The 21,394-nt window shown below is 40.2% G+C and overlaps 1 protein-coding gene across 4 annotated transcripts in view; it reads right to left on the bottom strand.

Annotated features, from left to right (window-relative positions):
- The window catches only part of PCNX2 (pecanex 2), a 133,022-nt gene that overhangs the window by 66,186 nt on the left and 45,442 nt on the right, over positions 1-21,394 (bottom strand). For 2 of the 4 annotated variants that reach the window (XM_044420263.1, XM_044420274.1), the window contains 6 exons: positions 16,260-16,370; positions 14,715-14,806; positions 7,349-7,458; positions 5,892-5,988; positions 5,586-5,624; positions 1,458-1,550 (listed from right to left, as the gene is read on the bottom strand). In XM_044420263.1, the coding sequence (XP_044276198.1) occupies positions 1,458-1,550; positions 5,586-5,624; positions 5,892-5,988; positions 7,349-7,458; positions 14,715-14,806; positions 16,260-16,370 (542 nt within the window). The remainder of the gene's footprint in view (positions 1-1,457; positions 1,551-5,585; positions 5,625-5,891; positions 5,989-7,348; positions 7,459-14,714; positions 14,807-16,259; positions 16,371-21,394) is intronic. The other 2 variants (XM_044420281.1, XM_044420255.1) reach the window with 1 other exon arrangement.

Below are 21,394 nucleotides of genomic sequence, written 5' to 3'. Positions count from 1 at the left end.
TCAGAAACGCTGAGGATGCCGGCTACAAGGATGTAGTACAAGGAATGCTTCAGGTCATGTATTATTCTTTCCTCAGAATAGAAGTCATAAGGCAAAACCAAGAAGAACTGGTGTACATACTACACACAATACATCTGGCTAAAGCTGGCAGTGGTATAACACTCCACACAGTGGCCTTGTTTGATCATGATGGTAAGCTGTGGATAAATGCTATGTGAGCAAGCCTTGGGCACATTGTAAAAAATCACATAATTTGTGGTTTATCTCTGATTGATTGAAACTATCCAGGTTCCTAAACCATGGCTTTGAATAAATCTTCAGAATGTCAAATTTCACTTTGGAAGCATTTTTTCTTCTCTTTTAATTCTTAAAGCTTTTTGGCTCCACCACTAAATTAGCTGTTTAAAGTATGCCTTTTCAGAGGCAAAGCTGTTGCTGGGAAAAAGACGAAGCAAAGCCTGTATCATTTCAATTCATTTTACTTTACTAAAAAGGCCTGTCTAGAATAAGTATTCTTGCTCTTTTGGCAGCAGCCTGGATCAATTTAAAGGATTCAGTTCTATCACTCCCAAGGGCTGGCTGCACCCCATTAATCCTGAGATGGCTTCTGTATTCCTAATTCCAGAAAAGTGAGAGTGTTACTAGCTGATTTTCCCATCATGGTGCTGTGCATTTGCAAACAGCCACACACACCCACAGGAAAAGGAGCCGTTTCCATTTCTTTGTTCTTGCGTACCCCTTGCTTCAGCTCCATGCCCCCATCACTACTGATTCCTCAGAAACAACCCCACCAATTCACTTCCTTGAGTCACTCTGGCTCTTAGCAAATCTCTCTGCTGGTTCTGCCTGCCAAGTGTCCCTCTGAAACACTGCCTTGCCTTCCTCACCCACTGAATTCCATCTCCTCTGTCCTTCATGTGCCTGTCTCTTGTTGATTCCCTCCTTTAAATGTATGTTTTTCATTCAGCTACCTACTTCTTCGTTCCCTGCCCTTTAGCTTCTGCTTCCTTCTCTTCCTCGCAGGGCTTCTTCCCACAGTTTTTCGTCTCCCTATCTTACCTATATTTTCTCTTATCCTTAACCAGGGCAAAGCTTTATTTAAACTAACTTTTTACTTTGGCTCATGAAGCTTGGCTGCTGTAAATATTCCATGGCTGACAACTTCCATCAGCATTCAGAATGTTCATAAACTTTCCAAGATATTAGTTGAACCAATTTGTGCCAGGGGCATTGTTACTGCTGCTAGAAAATCTCTTGGTAAATTATAACAGATGACTATCTATTTGCAACTAGATTCCTGTGTTTGAAGTGATATGAAACTCCCATTACTCCTTATAAGCAAATATATTATCTACTATGTCTTCTGTAGTAGGCTGTTGTATCACTTTATTGCTTTGAATAATGAGGATAATTAGAACTTAGGAAATAATGGAGAAAGGAAGAATTATAATACCTACCCCTAACGACAAGAACACCGTACTGGCACTGACTGCAAATGACAGCACAGCAGCCAATGAGCACACAATGAGATCTGACTTCAAGGTCTCCCTCTGTGAACATAATTTGTAAAGTATAAAAACTCAAGTAAGGATTATTTTGACTTGCCAAATTAAACTACTCCATCCCCAGCTGTTGACAGTTGCATTACGGGTCCATTAGTTACTGCTGAAAAGTATGTTCTCTGTCAGCACTTCCTCAATGTTCAAACAAAAATCACACTCTTTTAAATGACAGCAAAACTTTTACTGTTGCTGGATCTAATACAAAAGACGTCAAAGCAAAAGCATCATTCATCCAGTGCCCCTTCCCACCCCTGCTCCCATGTTCACAAGATTCTTTGAAAGTAGCGAAGTTGCACAGATACGATACTTGAAGGGCTCAGTGACGTCAGAATAGGGCAGGGAGAGCTGGATTCAGACTAGGCCATAAAGCTCTCCTTGGGCTGATCACTTTCTCACAGGGTTGTTGTGAGGCTAACAATAGATGCATGGAATAAACCCAAGGCTGTGACAGACATTTCGTAAATAAATGTCTAAATACATTTCCCCGGAGAGGTTCTTCTGGCTCCAAGCTTATACTCTTTTTGGCGCCAGGTCAAAACCTTTTTATTTAACCGGTATTTTAAAAACTAGTATTAATGTAACAGATGCATTTTATTGCTTTTATCGCTTGGATTGGTTTAACGTATGTGATTTTATTGTTTTAATGTGTTGATTGTGAGCCATCCCAAGATGCTTTGCATGGGGGACAGCATACAAAAGTTTTAAATAAATAAATAAATAAATAAATAAATAGATGCTTTCTTGAGATGCTTGAAAAAGGATAAAAATGAAAAAGGTATTTTAGTGAGAACTGGGCATACTTGTAAAGTGAGAATATTTTCATAAATCTGTACTGAGTATTTTTCAGTACAGAATACTCACAGCAGTGCATGCTGTCCTTCACAGATTTGCTTTGGGCATCTTTGGTTTCCTTGGATACACTTCTTTCATTCTGGTAGTGTATCTGAAGTTATGCCTGGAGACTAAGGCTTCCACCAAATCCTACGGTTTAACATTGTGCAAGCCCAGGACTGCTTGCACAGCAGGTTTTCCCAACCCACCAGAGCAGAACTGGGGGTTTGGGGGTGCTGCAGATGGGAGGTGCAAACCATTCTGCCACAGCTTTTTGTTCTGTTGTGGACAGACACCACTGACACCACTGGATATGACCTGCTGGCCCTCAGCTAGCAAAATCCGTGTACCGGATTCTGCTGTGTGAAGGAAAAGTTAGTGAAACTATTTAATGTGGCCCATCCTAATGTGGCATGTATAGAAGGCAGTCCATCCTGCAGAGCAAGTGGGGGAGTACTTCCAGGGCACATTTGCACTGAAGTGTGCATCCAGATATCGATGCTCATTATCACATTCCTATTCTTTGCATTACAGATCAGTGCACGTCTCCATCCACTCTGCTATGCCACTAGATATGTGTGATATAAACTAGCAGTGTGACGAGAAATTCAGCCCACTGCATATGCCATGTTTTATTCTATTTTGTCTTACTGTTAAACCATACTGAGACCACGGTAATGGATGGTCTAAAAAAGTTTTAAATAAATAAATAAGGAGTATTCATGACAATAAAATATTTGGTAATAGTAAGTCTGATGGGAGGGTGGCTAGGGTTGCGAACTTATATAAAGCAGGCCTTGGGAAAATGCTTACACTTTCATCTCCACTTTCTAGAAATGAAACATCTCATAAAGGTATTCCTCATACCCAAAAGATTAAACTATGGGAGTCTTCTTTTTGCATTCAACTGGAGTTCTTTCTGCTCTGTGCAAACTGTTACAGTCATTGGTTCTCTATTGTTGGTATTGACAAGCCAGGAAGTAAGTCGGGCTTGAATGTAAAACATGAATACCTTTAGGTTGCTGGTTATGCAGTAATCGACCATGCAGATGTCTATGAAATTAATTATAAAGCTAGGAAGCTTCATCCCCAAAGTTGAATGGTCAATTATCCAGCACAGCTGCTTTATATTTGTAGGCACCAAGACTGACAAACCGTTCTACAACTAAAATGTAGCAGAGCTTACTGGAAAATGCAAAGTAAGTTACTTCTAATGTAGATGAGGAAATTGCAGAGATGTACATTAAATAGAAAATGCTTTTGGAGTTATCTAAAGGAGAGGACCAATTAAAACCACCTCAACATTTATTGATGTCAAGGGGTGCAACTTAAAATAAATATTATCTACAATATACTTTACATGAGTACAAGTGTTAATATTATAATGTAATGCATAACAAGCAAAGCAGTGCTATTACTTCTTTAGCATACCACTTTTGGTTTACTGTTTAGCATTTCTGCTTAATACAGCTTGACTTGGTAGCAATAATAATTATAGAATCAGAGTTAAAAGGGGACATTTAGACCGCTGTGTCCACCTCGTTTAGTGCACAGTTTCATTTACTGCATTCCTGAGAGATGTCTGCCCAGTCTCCGCTAAAATACAGAATGCTCACTATCTCCCTAGACAGTTGGTCCCATTGTTTGACCACTGCTTTTCCCAGATGTTCAACTAAAATCTGCCTTCCTGTAGCACAGGCCTACTGATTCTTGTCTTACAACCTTGTCTGAGAGAAAATAGGTTGCACTCCTCTGCTGTGTGACAACACTTTAGATCTCCCCTTGGTTTTCTTTCCTCAAGGCTAAACAGAGTTCTTTCAAACATTCTTTGCAACTCCCAAGTGGGATTGCAGATATATTGAGAATATCTTGAGAATATAATTGAAAAACAACGAGAAAAAGAGATCACACTCAGACCTAGACAAAGAGTGGCTTTGGCTATTAAACACATGGTATCCAAGAATGCATGGTGGACAAGCAGTTCCTCCATAATATATGGAGTAGACACATATGTATCTCTCCTCTCTGATTTCGAGGTGTGTATGCACCTTATCCAGCTTCCCTTGGGGAAGATGTACAAGCTCCTATTTGTCAGACTATACTGAGGAGTGAAGAAAAAAGAAGTATGAGACACGACTAGGGATGTTGGAGAAATCCATGATGGGTTCAAATGAGTTTGGGTTTCTATAAATCTGATCCATGGATTCTGCAGTGGACTGGTTTTTCCTGAGTCACACAGATTTTGCAGATCTTTCTTTAAACCTTCTGTTATTTTATGCAAAGTTAGTATAGAAAAATAAAAATACTGAAAATAAAAAAATGTGAATTTCCTCCCATAGACTAAAGCATGAAAGTGTACATCATGGGGAGATTTCAACATTTTCAGAAGTGTGAATGTGCACAGATGTGTATAAACATATTTGTGCAAACTCCAGTTCCAACAGTGAGTAGACAAGAGAGTGAAAGGTTTTCAATAACCTGCAAAATACAGCAGGAACAAATTGAATAAAACCCTTACATTCCCTTGCATCATCTCTCTTACATAGTCTCTAAATACCTGCTGCTCTCCAAAGATGAAGACTTCACAGAGTGAAGTGCTTAAGTTCAGGGTGGTCTATCAAAAGACCAAAAGAGACACGTACAGTGAAAGATCTGTGATTGGATCTGAGCTATCCACAGACTTTTCCAAAAATTTTTCTCATGGATACAAGGAGACTTGCGAGAGAAACAAATACACTCTATTAGCGTCTTGGTCAATGTAGCCCACTACTCTGATAGCACCTCTCCGAAGTTTTAAATAAGAATCTTCCTAGCTCTCACTAGAGAAGATGGAGATTGAACCTGGGGACATATTTATGCAAAGCATGTACACCAGCACTAAGCTAATGCATTTCTTCAGTACAAAGGTACCTATGCCATGTCTGAAGGCCCCCTCCATCCACCCTGCTCTCTCCCACTCCATGAGCTAGTATCGGGTCTGGAGTTGCAATTTAGATTATAACCCAGAAGGAAAGAATTAAGCCCCACTCTGCCAGTGCTGCTGTCCTGATCAATATCAAAGCCCCATTGCAGCTGTTTTCAGGTGATTAAAAAAAAGAACACAGTTCCTTGCACCGCATCTGTTTTAACTCTGCGGAATACGTCAAATTGCTGCCAATTTTCACATGGAAAATGGAGAAAATTTCTACTCACACTCATCTTACAACATGAAGAGATCCCAGTAATTTCCTTCTACATGCCAAGACAAAAAAGTTTGAGTGAGGAAGGCCACCTTCTGTCTCATCCCTAAAACTTTTCCACTTCTCATTCAACAAACATCCCATCTGAAGAAATCCACAGCTCTACCCAGAGTTATTTCTCTGCTAGATATTTAAATAATTCAATCAGACATCTTGACACTGATAATTCAAACTGTGTGTGTAAAATAACATTGCAGTACTTTTGTTAGATTTCAAATGGATGCTTTTGCTTCCATTAAAGTGAATAAAGAAAACCTACCACTGATTCTCTCATCTTCTCAGGAAGTGGATCAGCCTGTGAAGTGTCCAAATGTTGATGTAGAAAATGGGGAAAATATTTATACTGGATAAGTGATCTAGTTTTTAAGAAAGAAACAACTTGTTAATTATATGTTTACAGAAGTCCTTTTTCCTTTTATATTGTAAGTCTGTAGGCAGGGACTGCTTGTATAGAAGCTGCTCCAGGAGCTGTTTTGGCTGAGAAGCAGGATAATGCTTTACATTAATTAATTAATGGTTATGTTGGTTATACATTACTTTCAGTATGACAGAAAGTAGTATACCAGTATCTATCCAATACACTTCTATATACCAATTGCTGGAGAATGCAAACAGCAGTTTTCCCTAGACAGCATATGGAAACCTTTTCTGCCTAAGATGCATAGGACTGCACCATAAATTTCACTGCTTCTCTTTTTTTCAAGCAGTCCCTTTTTAGAGGCAAAAATAGCAACGTTAGTAGAAAATGTGCTAATTTCAAATCTAGCTTTATTTTCCAACTTCTTTTTCATCTCTATGATACTGTATCTACTTTATACACCCCCCGTTCCCTGAATCCCCCTTTAATTTAGTTCAAAGTAATTCTAGGGGAGTGGATTATGCACTTTAATAATAGTTATTCTATGAATATTTTATGCTTTTAATATCAGAAATGAGTGTTTTAATCCCAAACAAGATATTTAAGAGCAATTCAAACTACAGAGATGTGATTAAAGGTATTAGAAGAGATTAGAAACTGTACAAGGCAACCAAGCAATGATTTCAAGGACGCAATGTTCCTTATTTAAAGCAAAAGAAAAGAGTGCATTTTCTTTTAATAAGTAAGAATTAATAGCTGTGTGTGTTTTAAAGGAAAATAGTATACATGTCTTTTTGGAATGTTAACAGTGATCACAGATCCATTCCTGTGTCCTCTGCTGTGAAAATCGGTGCAGCTTGCACCCCGACTGCATGTACAGTTACACATGGCACACAGAGGAATTTTTGTTGTGTCAGCAATGAAGTAGGAAGTTTCCTCTCATAGGAATGTGTCTATAATTTAACAAAATTTACAGCCCTCTTCTATGGCTCACCATCAAAAGAGGCTAAGGGTGCTTAGTCAAAAAAGTTCCACAATTCCCAGCATTCCTGAGTCAGCCTGGGACAGGGCTATTTCTGCATCTGCGCTCAGAAATCAGAGCAGCCAAATCTCTGCTAAGTTTCTGAGAAACACTTACAAATATTCTTATTTCACTTGGCTTGGCTCTTTTCTTTTCTCTATTTTAGGCAAGGTTGATAGTTGATTTCACTTTTGTGGTATTTTAAAAATCTCACTTGTCCATGAAAGGAACCCTATTAGGGCTAAAAGGTGGTTTATAAATATATTTTTATAAATGAAATGCCATTGATGTAAACCATACTGGCAAAGAAATGAAAATATGATTTCTGGTGACTTACATTAAAGCAGATGGGTCACTGCTTTGCCTACTCAGATGGTAAGAAAGTGCAACTAAAAGGCCACAAAAAGCAGAAAACAATGCAGGAATATGTTGTGCATCCCATGGCTCCTGCAGAAATATAAGAGGGGTGCAAGGGAGAACGAATGCTTTTATTTTATGAATTAAAACTTGGTTTCAAAAAAGCAAAACACTGTCTCTTAAATTTACAGTAGTGCAACTGTTACTCAACATATAACAATAATTATGTTGTATCTCAGTCTGTCTGATATGAGAGAACACGTTTCATACACAATGAATAATTATATAAACCACAGTAGCTTTAAAAACACCAATTAAGAAAGAGCCATGAAAACCAATAATTCTGATGCAATTCTAATTTTCCATTCAGTGAAATAACATGCAGTAGTCTCAAATGCAAAATATGCAACGTATTTGATAAATGGCTGCTCTAGAAAAAAAGAGGACCCACAGGAAGACCACAGTAGAGAGCACTGGGAGTTGAAGTGGTAGGAACCGTGCAAAAATTGTCTCTCCCATTCTTCAGGAAATCCTGGGTCAGAGTCAGAACAGCAGGTCTGGACCCAAATGTCCTCCTCAGTTTAAAGAACTGTTTGTTGCCTATGTTCCTCAGTATAGGTCAGTAAATTGAACTGTTGCCTTTCAGTTTCCCACACAACCACATGGATGCAGCGACAGGTGTTGTTATGGAACTGCCTTTTTGGACACTTGGAAGGAACTGTCACTGTCAAATTTCAAGTTTTCAAGTAGTCTTAAAAAGGGAGGGGGAAATGGTGGGGAAGCCATGGTGAGCACAAAGGTGTTTGTGATCACGACAAGCAGAGGCAGGCAAGACAGGTATGCCATGGGGACCAGGGAGGAATTAAGAGATAAACAACCCAGGATGAGCCCAGTCATGTGTCAGAGAGAATGTGGGTTGTTCCCACAATAGCCAGTCCACCGTGGCTTATTGCACAGGTGGTCTGGCAAGATGTATGAACATGCTTCTCACACAGCTCCAAACTCAGGCCAGGGTTCACTTAATTCAAATTAAGTTAGATTAGGATTTAGATTTAATATGCTGACAGGGAAAGTTCTATGCAAACTGCTCTGGGAGCATTGGTCGAGGAACATGATAAAAATGCTTTGAATAAAGAAACAACTCTTCCAAGGCCATTCCTCATTAAACCTCACTAGCATTTTCCATGCTCCACTCTGGTGCCCAACTTGTATTTGAAAGACCAGACTGCTCCTGTCTCCTTCTCTTGAACCACCTTCCTGCTCCGTTTGCCCAGAGAATTCCAGGTAGTCCCAGCTTTGCCCAGTAAAGTTCACATGCAGTCCAGTGCTTCATACAAACACATTGTGATCAGCATGTGCTGTTCTGGGCCATCAAGTCATCTTCAACCTATGACAATCCTCGTGTATGGAAATCCTCCAAAATGTCCTATCCATGACAGCCTTGTTCAGCTCTTGTGAATTCAGTTGGTGGCTTTCTTTAGGGCAGGGGTCCTCAAACTTTTCCACAAGGGGGCCAGTTGAAAGCTGCCGGTGCTGGGTGCGGGCCGGAAAGGTGGTGCCGGCGAAGTGTGCAGGCACATTTAGGCGGGGGGTGCGGCAAGGCAAGCTGAGGCGAGGCGAGGCAGAGGCGGGCATGCGCTGTGAGGTGGGCGCACAAGGCAGTGGCTTGCTTGCTTGGAGATCGTTTCCTCTGAGTGAGCAAACTGCTGCCTCCCCACACAAAGGGAGAGGTGGGCAGCGGCGGGTGCGTGGGGCGGGTCCAAATGGGCATGGCAGGGCGGATAAATGGGCATGGCAAGCCGAATAAGGCCCCCGGGCCATAGTTTGAGGACCCATGCTTTAGGGAGTCAAGCCTTCCATGGGCCTTGTGATATAATCAGTCTGTGGGTCCACTCATATGTAATGCAACTGATTTCCTCTGAGGGATTCCCTCTTTTAATTTCTTACTTTCTCCATATGAATGGCTTTTTTTCGTCCAATGGTGGTGGTCAATCAGGGAATCCGGAGCACTGTGGAAGCTGCTATAAGGGTTTCAAGTCAATCCCAACCATTTTAGCCAATTTTTATGTTTTGGATAACTTTTGGTAGTTTTTTCCTTGCGTTCTCTCCCTAAATCTCCTTATCTCTCTATATTTGTTACTTGACTCTAAGCCTCACTTTAAGGCTCTTTCTTCTAAATTTTATTTTTTTGCAACAAAATTGTTCTGGTTTCAGTCTTCTCTTAATCTCACCATCATTGCTGTGAGCAACAGGTGTGTGAAGACCACCATAGGAAAAAATCATTGATTAGCTGTTCCTGTATGATGTCATACCAATAGTGTCAAAGTGGGATGAGACTTTCACCCCATTCTGAACCCATAATCAGAGAGAGAGAGAGAGAGAGAGAGAGGGAGGGAGGGAGGGAGAGAGAGACCTGAGCACATGATGATTTTCTAACTACATGTGACAAACCAGGAAGGAAGGTCCTTTCTATTCACTTTATTCCAGAGAAAAGTAATTTTAAGTATTTCAGTGCTATTGCTTTTCCTTTCCTCTTCTGAATCTATCCATCTACACTCCCCGCTCAGTCCACTAACACCCACTTTGCTTTGGCCAATTTCCATAGTTCCTTCTCCATCTTCTTATTTGTCAAATATCAAGTCTTCTGTCTTCATCTTGCTCTATGTAGGTTAGGACAATTAGAACAAGCATATTGGTTCACATACTATGCGGCTGGTACACCAACCAAGCCATTTTTCTGTTTTACAGTGTTGACATGCATGTGCTTTAAAAAAGCCTGTACATTTTGACTTTAATATTACTTGAACAAATGCCGCTTTAGAGAAGCTGGTCCCCTTTTGGCTGAAGCATGATGAATTCACATCCTCCAACAATGCTACACCTCTGGGAAAGAGACCTTTGATTCCATGTTTGTCTTGAGGCATGTATGCATGTACAGAAGCAGGTCCAGGCAGAAATGTGAATGGAGAATGTGTGAATTAACTCCCACAAACCACCATGACAAAAATACAATAAATTCAAAAGGTTGTGCAGTTGTGCCTGGAATTACTGGAGTTGTGCAGGGAGCTGTCCTACACCAACTGCTAGCCCTGTGCTGCTTCCTCCATGGGGTTGTATGTCAGTTAACAACTACAGGCATTGCTTGCGCATATCAGTTGGGCCTAAATATGTCAGCATGGAGTTGTTACTGTCCATTACTGTCATTCTTTCAACTCTTTTACTACTTCTGCTTTGAGATTCAGAGGTTTCTCTGTTGGCACTTCATTAATACTTCCATACTCAGGCTACTGCCAGTATATACTGAAAGCCTATCTCCTGAGGGGAAAGCATGATGAGAAATCACAACACAGTCAATTTTTACATCTTTGAGTATCTTGCCACTAGGGAGATAAGAAACAGTATAAAACCTGAAGCTCTTTACAGAGTTTATATCTGTAACAGCCATAAAGAAGACCCCAAGGGTATCTAATTTGGAAAGATTTTCTCAATTTATAGCTAGTCTCCAAAGCACTCTCCCATATATTGAATTACTTTTATATGTTGATAGTAGAGTTTTCTACTTAACTGAACGGTACTTAATGAATCATTGAATTGTCTTAAATAAGCATCTGTGGACATCAAACCTTGTATTTTTTTAAAAAAAATTCTACTGGGAATTCTTGCTGTTTGGAAGGTATCATTACATTCTACACACTGCCACTCTGAAACTTTAATTGAGCCAAATTAGTCAAAGTTATGGGTGGATGGATTAAATCACTGCTACTAAAAAGAAGTTCATGCCTCATTAATATGACTGATGACTGCAGAAGATTATCATGATTTTAAACTTCACCATGATTTAAAGTACACCAACCCCACCTGTTAAGAAAGGCATGAAGAGTAACTATATTCATGGGGAAAAATGGACATAGGCATTTGTGGACATAGGCATAGCATGCATCCTACTGCCACCAGAGACAGAGGATCTGTCTCCAGTGAAGAAATGGTCTGACATGAAAAGTAAGCAGTTATGGGCCAGTAACACCCAGACCAGAGGGACAAGTTGGTTAGATAGCACTATTTTTTTCACTGAGAGCTGGCATGGTACTGTGGTTAAGAGCGTGGGACTGAGACTCAGGTGATCTGGGTTCTAGTTCCCACTCAACCAAATAGCCAAGTGGGTGATCTTGGGCCAGTCACAGACTCTCAGCTCAACCTTCCACACAGGGTACTTGTTGTGGGGATAAGATGGAGAGCTGGAGGATTAGAATGGAATTAGGATGGAAGCCCCTTTGAGTTCTTTAAAAAAAGGGTGGGATATAAATCTAACCAAGCAATCAAATAAATAAATCAATTAAGTATCAACATAGCACCATGTTGGCCAGTCTGTAGTCCCTACATCTTCCTGGGCTAATTTCCAGAGAGGGAAGGTGAAAGGAAAGCCTAACAAGAAAGTGGAGTGAGGTCCCATCAGGCAGTAGGTGGACAGCCAATGTACATTTGCCATGATAGGTATTCTACCTCTGAATTCAGAGCCAGCCTATTTTCACAGAGGATAAAATCCCAACAGCAATGCTGTGCTATAAATTACCATCCAATGAGGTAGGTCAGTCGTGGACAAAGTGCTTCTGTGCTCACGAAGAAGTTGCAAACTTGGTAAAGGGAAATGAGTCACTGGTAGAGCACATGCTCTGCACCCAGAGGGTCCCAAATCTAATCATATCCCTGCATTTCAAAAACATGCTGGGGGAGTTTCCAACCTTTTCTTCCTTCCATTCCTTTTTAATTAAAGAAGGCAGATTAAAATGAATATGGAATGAGGAAGACTGTGATGCTGCTTCCGTTGAAGTTATTAGGCCTTAAGGCACAATCCTATGCATGTTTAGGCAGAGAAAAGGCCTAGAATTCTCAGTATGCCACAGCCATGGCCAAGGGATGATGGGAACTGTAAGCCTTTTTTTCTCTAAATGTGTATAGGATTGTACCCCTAGTCACTAATTTTAGCCATACAGCTCTGCACTGTAATCAGTGGTTCAGAAGAGATGTTGAAAAGTACAAGGTCATAATGGAGTAGTTATTGACTTGGCATTAACACACACCCTGATTCTTTTATCTGAGCCAGTTATTTTGAAGCCTGTGTTTGAGAACTAAGACCCAGGAGGTAGTAACATATACCAGTCTATTCTCAGTTTAGTTGGAGACCATGTATACAGATGTCATGATTTTGATGGCACGACACACAAAAGACCAGCAGAAAATCACAAAGGCATCACTGTAGCTGAGAAATAACTATCTGAAACATGTTGACTCTCTGGTGCTTGAGGATCTTGGACCTATTGATTTTGGGGATGATACTATCTCTGGCTTTTCCTAGACTCTGGAAGGAAAACCTCTACCATGTGGAACTGGCTCTATGCTTTACACACATTATTAGGTGAAATTTGTATCTGTGGTAAACGAGGAACCTGTTCCCAAAGATGCTGATATTCCCTAGGAGTAAAGGAAATGCAAAATGGGTTCCTGCTTCCTTTGTAGAACCCAACCCATGGGTGTTGTCTCTGCCATGATACTGGAATGCAGAAGAACTGCAGAATACAGTACATGGATGTCAGTCTCCAATTTCATTTTTTGAAAGCACATTTCTGTCCTTTATGGTTGCAAAGATAAGAGTATATGAGCAATTTGCAATGAAATATCAGAAGCTGAATGAATTGCTAGAGAGATTATTAAGTGGAAAGGAAGTAACCTGGACAATATAGGATTTCTAGTGCCCTATATATCAATTTATACAGTTCAGGTTATATTAATGACCCTCATCACAGCCATTTAGCAAACAGATCCATGGGTCACTTGTGCACAGCATGACATTTTGCTTTGGTTGCTTAAAAACATCAGATTCTACATTTCACAGGAAACTGAATGTTGTATAAAAGGGAACACAGGTGTTCCTTCTTTATATTTTATGTCTCTTGTCTCCCCATCTGTTTCCTTTCAAAAGGTGCTGTGATCTTATTCACTGCTGCTCATATGGAAGCCATTCCACTGTTACTGCTGTTCATTATGCTACCCCCACTGCCCCCTCCAGCTCTTCTATCTCCTTTTGGAAATGGGATGGACAGAAGCATATCCCATATTTGTGCATAAATATTTTTATACTAAAGCTGTATGACACTCTTTAATGTAATTTTAAAAAAAATATTACTGATTGTCCTGAAGCATTGTGACTTCTTTCTAATTAATGTTGTCTATAGTATACTTTTTTCTTCCCCATGGTTTTTCTTCAGATTATCCTTTGTATTTCTCTGTAGCACCTGCACTAGTCTGCAGGGCAAATTTCTCTCTGGGGAGACAGTGGATTTTTGTGTTCTTGTGTTCTCCCTATGTGGTCCACAAAGAATGTATGCAGAAAAATACTGTGCAATGAGGCTATCCTTTCTTCTGAACTGGCACCATGTGCCACTGCACTGCAAGTATGCCCTAGAAGGGCAATAAAAGATATCTAACATGCTGTCTTAAAGGAATCAGGTTTGACACAAGGCTTCACACTATATAAAGAGACAAGAAAATTCCTATAGTGGATGAAGGTTAGAAGATTAGATAAGTGGCATCATTTTTGCATGCTTAATTATTCTGCTTAAGAGTATCTTCAAAAAGGACAGGGTCATAAAAATTCAAATGAGGTATAATTTTCTCTATGAACGGAAAGTCTGCAGTTAATATGTGTAATTTGCCACTGATATCTTGTAAATCTTTCACAGCACTCTCCAACTTCAGGGTAGCATTATAAGCACATTTTAAAGCAGTGTGAAATCTAGCCTATGAGCAAGATTGCTTATCTGCACAACCACCTGCCTGGTATAATTTAGACAATTGTGCTATGAAAAGATGTGTAAATCTCAGAACATCTTTAAAAGGGTTGTCCTTAATGCTATTTATCAAAAAGACAATTTGGAAGTTCAGTTAACCCCACGAAAGCACAAAACTATCCAAAGCAATGTATGAATGCATTTCTATTAGCTCCCTATTCTCTCCTCCATAATCTCATACAGTATTTCCCACCACCTCCTGCTTCTAATACCTCTTTTTCCATCTTCACAAGAGACAAAGGGTACAATCCACTTTGCACAGTGAGAGAATGGGGACAAAATTGTAATGTGTGATGCAGGATCTCCACACTGAAACATTCACATGCAATACACCAATTTGCACAATCTCCCTTCTACCCCAGTATCTACTTTTTCTAAGGAAGAGAAATCATGGAATTCAGGGTGCCAGGCATACCGATCTCTTAAAAGAAAACAGAGGAACTGATGCTAAAGCCATTACAATCATTGACCTGTTTTGTCACAAGAAGCACTCCTCTTTACCTTTACTGCATTGAAGCAGAATGCATACAGGACAATTACAACGATAAAGCTTCGAGAAACACTGTACAGTGAAGATACCATCCCAGCAGCCGCTGAAACACAGAAAACAACATTCACTGCTTCCCTTCCGGATAGACGTGCCGCAGTACAAATCAGAACTTTGAAGGACCCCTGCCAATTTGTTAGAAAAATTAGTCCCAGAATGTTTTGCTTGGATAAATTATATTAGATCATAAAATCAGACAAATGATTGAGCCCAGAGAGATCTGAATGTCAAACCTTAAAACACAATCTTACAGATGAGATGAAATCACAAATGCCACGTTGTTGTGAGACACAGGAACAGGTATGACTAAGTACACGGCACCACAGGACCCTGTGCTTACACCTCTCAGAAGTCCCTGATTAAAACTAACATTTTAAAAAACACCCCTTTGTTGTGTTATATGCTTTGGGAAATCTGCAATTTCCATCAGGCATCCTTGGAGTTTTTACATTTTCTGTCAGCTACGTCTAATTGCTATAACAGGGGTCCGCAAACTGTCTGGACCTAGGGGGAAATGTGGGAATTGGAGAAAGTTTTGTGGGTACTGCCACAAAATGTCTAAGCAATGGATTGCTGTTTTGACATCTACTGGTCACACCTGTGGATCTTAAGGTCTCTTGTATTCAGCAAAACAAGAGAGCTTTGTTTCATATCTAATGGATGCCACAGCGACTCTTAAATATGGGATTATATAATTTGAATAAATGTTGGCCTTTCAATACAACTAATACTTCCTTTAAAAATATGTTTTGGCAATGTCCAGCAGTTGTTTCTTTTGGGTTAACATTGGGAGGAAATAAGCAGATGCATCTTTAATATTCATTTATGCATGCATGCTTTCAAATTGTTTACTTGCTTCATGGAAATTAACAAATAGAAGGGGAAATTGATTCTCCACACACTTTTGGCAGCTAAAACACTAATGTTACAAAATTGGAAGGATAAGCACACCTCCAATAATAGACTGAGAACCTTATATTCCCAGCGTTTAAACAGCGTGTGCAAGCCAACTTCAAATGGATACTTACTTGGATATTTGATCGGATTTTGCCAAAGCCTCCATATAATTGCTAGGAAGTTTTATGCATTGTATAACAATCCATATATGCATGAAAGGGGGAGGGGGTTAAAATATGGGTACCTACAGGCACTACATTGAGGACCCTTCATAAGCACCAATGCAGGTGACACATTAGAGACCCCTGTGCTACTGCTTATTGTGCCAACCATCAAATTAGTAGTGAACACATCTTTGCCTTTTCTACTCAGGTACAGCATGGAAGAAAAGATGAGAAACAGCATGAAAAGGCAAACACATCAGGTGCTACAATCTAGAGATGCAACCTCACTGCAGGCTTTGACGGTGCTACTGAAATTCTGTCCACTTCTGACAGCTACCTAAGTTTGCTTGAAAGCTTTGCTTTCTTAAATGTTAGTTATTCTAACCAGTGCAAAGCTGCCACAGTTTGCTAGTAGAGATAATATAAAAAACCACTTACCAGAACCACCAAAGAGCAGCATATCTATTTGTTCCAGGAGATATATGCAGAAAGTGTTGATTTGTGGGAAAAGGCCAAGAAGAGAAATAGCCGGAAAGCAATATAAAAATCCTAAGATTAAACAGACACACCAACAGAAAATGCATTTATTGTCTGGACGTGAAGGTATCATTAAAAGGGCTTTACAAAAATCAGGACAACATCTGTTACATGAATGTGGAAACTTTTATGTTATCAAGAAGGTAAAAGGTAAAGAATTTGGGAGAATGCACTGGACTGCATCAAGGCTATAACCTGCATATTTCAAATGTCTTGTTGCTACCTTATTGAGAGTTTACCACATAAAGAGATGTTATAATGTAACTATACTGAATATCATTATCTGAAACATTAATAACTGCTTGATACGTGATTTAAATAGCAATTTGGAGGGGGCAACTGGAATTCACTGGAAATGGTGATGTGGGAGGGAGGGCAGCCAAGGGTAGAGGGAGACAATAATTCTGCTTTTGTCCCCATTCTCCTCCTGTGCAACGACTACAAAAACTTTTATGCACTGGATGATAAACCACTACCAGATTTACAGCAAACTCAAACCCCTTTCTGCTGACTAAAGAAGAGGCTGACAGCTAGTATCATCTCCTGGCTGCTAAGTAGCTTGTCACTTATGTATCATCCCCAAAAGAAGAAACACAGCACTGAAAAAAGGGGACACTGATTTGCATGTGCAACCACAGAGATGTAAATTTAAATGTGTAATTTAAAATAGGCATAGAATTCATAGGTACTGGGTGGCAGTTAGTGTTTCATCTGCTCTCCAGATGCTGTTCATGGGGAGAGTCAAGGCCTCTGGTCTCCCTTTCACATTCTTTCTTTTTAAACTGTACTTGGACAGCCCTTCAAACAGAAGACTGCCCTCTTTCAGCAAGGCACATGCTACCTACCGATAAGAAGGGAGCTAGATGGGGGCAGCAAGCATGGAGCAGCCTGAGCCTAATAGGGCACCGCCCCTTTCACTCTAAGAAACAAGCATGTACTGCAATGTAGCTGTTTGGTTACCAAAGCATAACCATCACTGGGTTCTCACAACACAACATGCCACTGTGAAATAGGCTTGGCTCATAACCTACCATGGCTTTTTTTGTTGTGTGAACCCAAGCATAAATATCCCCATAAAGTGACTTTTTAAAAAATCTGAATGCAGCCTTATTCCCTGTGCTATGACCAATAAATACCCTGTCCTAGGCTACTTAGAGAAGGGCGGATAATTTGTCTATTTGCAGGCTGTGACAGCTTTACATGTATTCATTCATACATTCATCCTGTCCCATTTCTGTACTGATTCTTTTTTTTTAAGAAGTCTGCTGAGGCATTCATATTGAAATACCATTTTAGATACATTCACATAAACTATACATTTCTAACTGTAATTTATCTTACAGTATTTTTTATGTATTGTGATTTTTTAAACTAAGAACTGCATTACAAAATTCAGAAAATTACAAAAGCTGGAAAATAACAGCATGCTGTTCTGCACATTACTTGGTGAAGTGAAAAACAACTCAGTTCATTTTAAACTGCAGACCAAATGCAATGTAATCTCCAAGCTTGCCTAAGCAGATAAGTACAGAAGACAGAGTGGTAGCTTTCTAGTGTCAGCGTTGGGTCCATGGATCTAAACATACATCCAAATCAGAGGACAACTCTAATTGTGAGGGGCATAATAAACGATTGCAAGGTCTGAAAATTGAGCAATAAATTTCATACAAAAACAATTAAGTTGTTTTTTCTAGCCTGTCATTTTCTAGAAGCTACTGCAAGGCCTTCCTAGTGAGCTGCATGTCTGGATGGCACACCAGGTGCTGGAGAAAATGAGACCACCTGCGCTATCGTCAACCAGGGTCAGTGCTTGCAGGGATGCAGTGCTGGTACAAGCTGTGTTTGCAGGGACACTGGCATTGCCTGCCATCCCCCTCAGGATTCTCTACCCTACAAAGAAGAGGGGGTGATTTTTTACCAGGAACACTTTGTTCCCAATCATAAAGCAAAGTAATCTGCATTGGCTTAATTGTGAATAAGTAATTAAGACCCTTTGCTTAACGGAAGACCTGTTCCTGGTGGGATTGAATGGGTTTCTTGCAATGAATTTTCAGAGCCTTTGTGGGATTGTAGCTATGGTGACTGTCATGATGAGTGCCTGTTCTTTCAAGTTTACCCCTGAGACTGCTCCTGACACAGCATCAGTAAATAAGAGTTGCACAATGACAGAGGGAAAAAATAACCCAATTAAATAAAAATAAAATTGGCCCACTCAAAGATAAAGGTAATTATGCCAGGCTTTGGGAGGTAGGAAAAGCTTGGGAGGCTCATATTTTCCCTCCCCGATTGTGCAAACTCATCCAAGGTCAAAGGGAAGGGGGACAGGCTGCACTGGCATAAGGAGGTTTGGGCATACAATGGGGATTCAGATTTATTTGCTGGGAAGCAGCTTCAACAAATACTGAACATACTCATGGAAGGAAAGTGGCTAATTGTGGAACAATGGCATACGAGTTGCAGCAAAGTCAATTAAACTGAAGCTGTATCACGAACAGTCCAACAAAAATCTGATCTGAAATCCATGGGAAAAGTGGGGAAGCTGTGCCTTCAGCCAGATTATAGCCCCAGGTAAAGAAAAAGCAATCAGACAGCTATGCTAACAGGGCCACTGAGAGGCTATAGAAAACGCTGTCTCAGATTGCACACAGAGTGCTTGTTCTGTTTCTTCTGGAATAAAACAACAAAAAACATGTTGCAATTTCTGGCCCTTTTCCCCATGAACAAACCATGTGTTGGTTATGCAGTCTGGACAGATTACATGTCTATTCTAATCTGCCTCAAAAATGGAAATAAATGAAAAAAGCAAAACTTAGCTTGTGAGATGCATTCCCCCTCCTCCTTCACCCTATGCTACTGTTAAAACAATGGGCGAATGTCAGAGTGCCTAGTGTACTATTAACTAGATTCTTGCCTTGTACTTTTTATAGCTTCAAGCAGGAAAAAACAGTGATGGCATTGCAGCTACTTGCAGCTACCTAGGAAGGCTCCTCATGGAGGGAATTCTGGCATCTAATTTTACATACACTTCCAATAGGAAAAAAAAACCATCATAGGACATGTGTTTATACTGGCAGATAGTTCTACATCTCCTTAGCTTAGCAAATATTCAGTAGGTGTATGGGATTTTCTCTTTATTCATATGTACTCATATGTAATCTCTGTTTATCACCAGACTGGCCCCAGGAATAAAGCTGCAGTTTTGCATTCCTAGGGGCACACTGAGATCCACACTTGGAAGGAAGTAAAACTGTCAAACCACTGTGGCAGTTGTCTTTGTCCTCATTTGGTCCAAAAATCCTGACTTCCATGCTGCTCTAAAACTTTCTTCAATGCTTATTGCAGGGATAGGTAACTCGTGATGCTCCAGATGTCTCGTTCCACGCCATCCATCAGTTCTAGCTAGCATAGCCAATGGCGACAGTTATAGGAGTTGCCATTGGTAGCCATACTGAATCCTCTCTCTGCAGAATTTCTCATGGTTCTCTACTTGCCAGTCCATTTTCTCCTTCCCTCTCACCCACCCTTCTGGAACAGCACCGAGCTGTAAGAGGTGAAAATCTGAATGTGCAAGTCAGGAGAGAAACAAGACTTCCTTTTCCGGCATGCTCTGGTATTTCACTTCCTTCCCTCCAGTAGAAGAAAAGAGATCAAGACCAAAAAGAAAAAAAAAGATTCCTAGCCTCAAGAAAGTATTTTAGTCACACCCAGGGTGGCTACCACCACATGCCTCTGGTTTTTACGAAAATAAGCAAATGTGTAGTTCCACAAACATCTGTAATCTCTTGTAGCCTGCTACATAAGACTTGAGTAAGATTACTAAGAAAGCTGATTGCTTCTATTTTTCATTGGTTTCAAATGGAAATATGCAAAGACTTTTTCTAAACCCTGGCTGCTTCAAGAATCTATTGAAAGAATGCAAGCGAAACTAGCACATTAAAGGTGTTTACTTTATACTTGTTTAGGCAGAAATAAATCCTACAGGTCCCAGCATGGCTCAGCAGCACAGCTGGCTGTTGGGAATTGCAGGAACTTTTGAAACTCTAACCAAAAATAAGTGATGCTGCTCCCCCAGCTCCTATTCCCAGTGTATGGGGAATACATGATACCACCAAACCAGTTTTACAGTGACCAATCCAGGAGAGTAATTTTACTGTGGATTGCAATGTTGCTAGAGCGCTATTTGGCAAGACCAGCAAAAATCCCAGCCACTTTTTGTAATCTTGCCTTTACTACTGTCAGTAACAGTCCCTCTGCCAATACCCAAGTGGCACTTTGCAGAAACTGTCACTGCTTCAGCCCCTCTTGTTTTAAACTGAATTCTATCCCCGAAAATTTCACAAAAGAGTTTGTAAATCATTATTATTATTGCAGTTGCCCTTGGTGTTTTGCAAGTGCACACTTAAAGCTCTCTGATACGTGTAGTCTGGCTGGGTCAACTTTCTTATATGTTTTAGCGGTGAAGAAAGTACAGACAAGGTGTAGGCAATATACAAGGAAACTGACAGGATGAGATTGGATATATACTAATTTGCACACAGTTGTCAGGGACCAAGTTGTCAGTTAAAAAACACTGGCAAAGTGGGAGAAAGTGGCAGAAAAACACACCAAATTGGGGAATGCAAGTATTTTCAATGAAAATGAAATTTCCAATGAAAACCTCTTGATGTTAAGTGTTGAACAGGCAATTCTCAATGCCCTCTACATTTTCAGCACTGTGACAACTCTCCAGTTAGTCCAAAAAGGGGGAAATATCAACCCCTTCCTTTTTGTAACTCTTTTTCAGAGCACTTACTGATGTGATTACTTCAGTTACCTGACAGATCTAAAATAGGCACTAAAGAAGCATCTGAATGGATATTTATTTATTATTTATATCCTGCCTTTTTCCTACAAAGGGCTCAAGGCAGCTTACATCTCCTCCTCCTCCATCTTATCCCCACAACAACAACCCTGTGAGGTAGGTTGGGCTGAGAGTCTGTGACTGGCCCAGAGTCACCCAGTTGGCTCCATGGCTGAGTGGGGACTAGAACCCGGAT

Source organism: Varanus komodoensis, unplaced genomic scaffold (assembly GCF_004798865.1).
Source record: "Varanus komodoensis strain SLA01 unplaced genomic scaffold, ASM479886v1 scaffold1, whole genome shotgun sequence".
NCBI classification, from domain to species: Eukaryota; Metazoa; Chordata; class Lepidosauria; order Squamata; family Varanidae; genus Varanus; species Varanus komodoensis.
The sequence above is the reverse complement of the archived record's forward strand: the minus strand, read 5'-3'. Positions and strand labels throughout refer to the sequence as shown.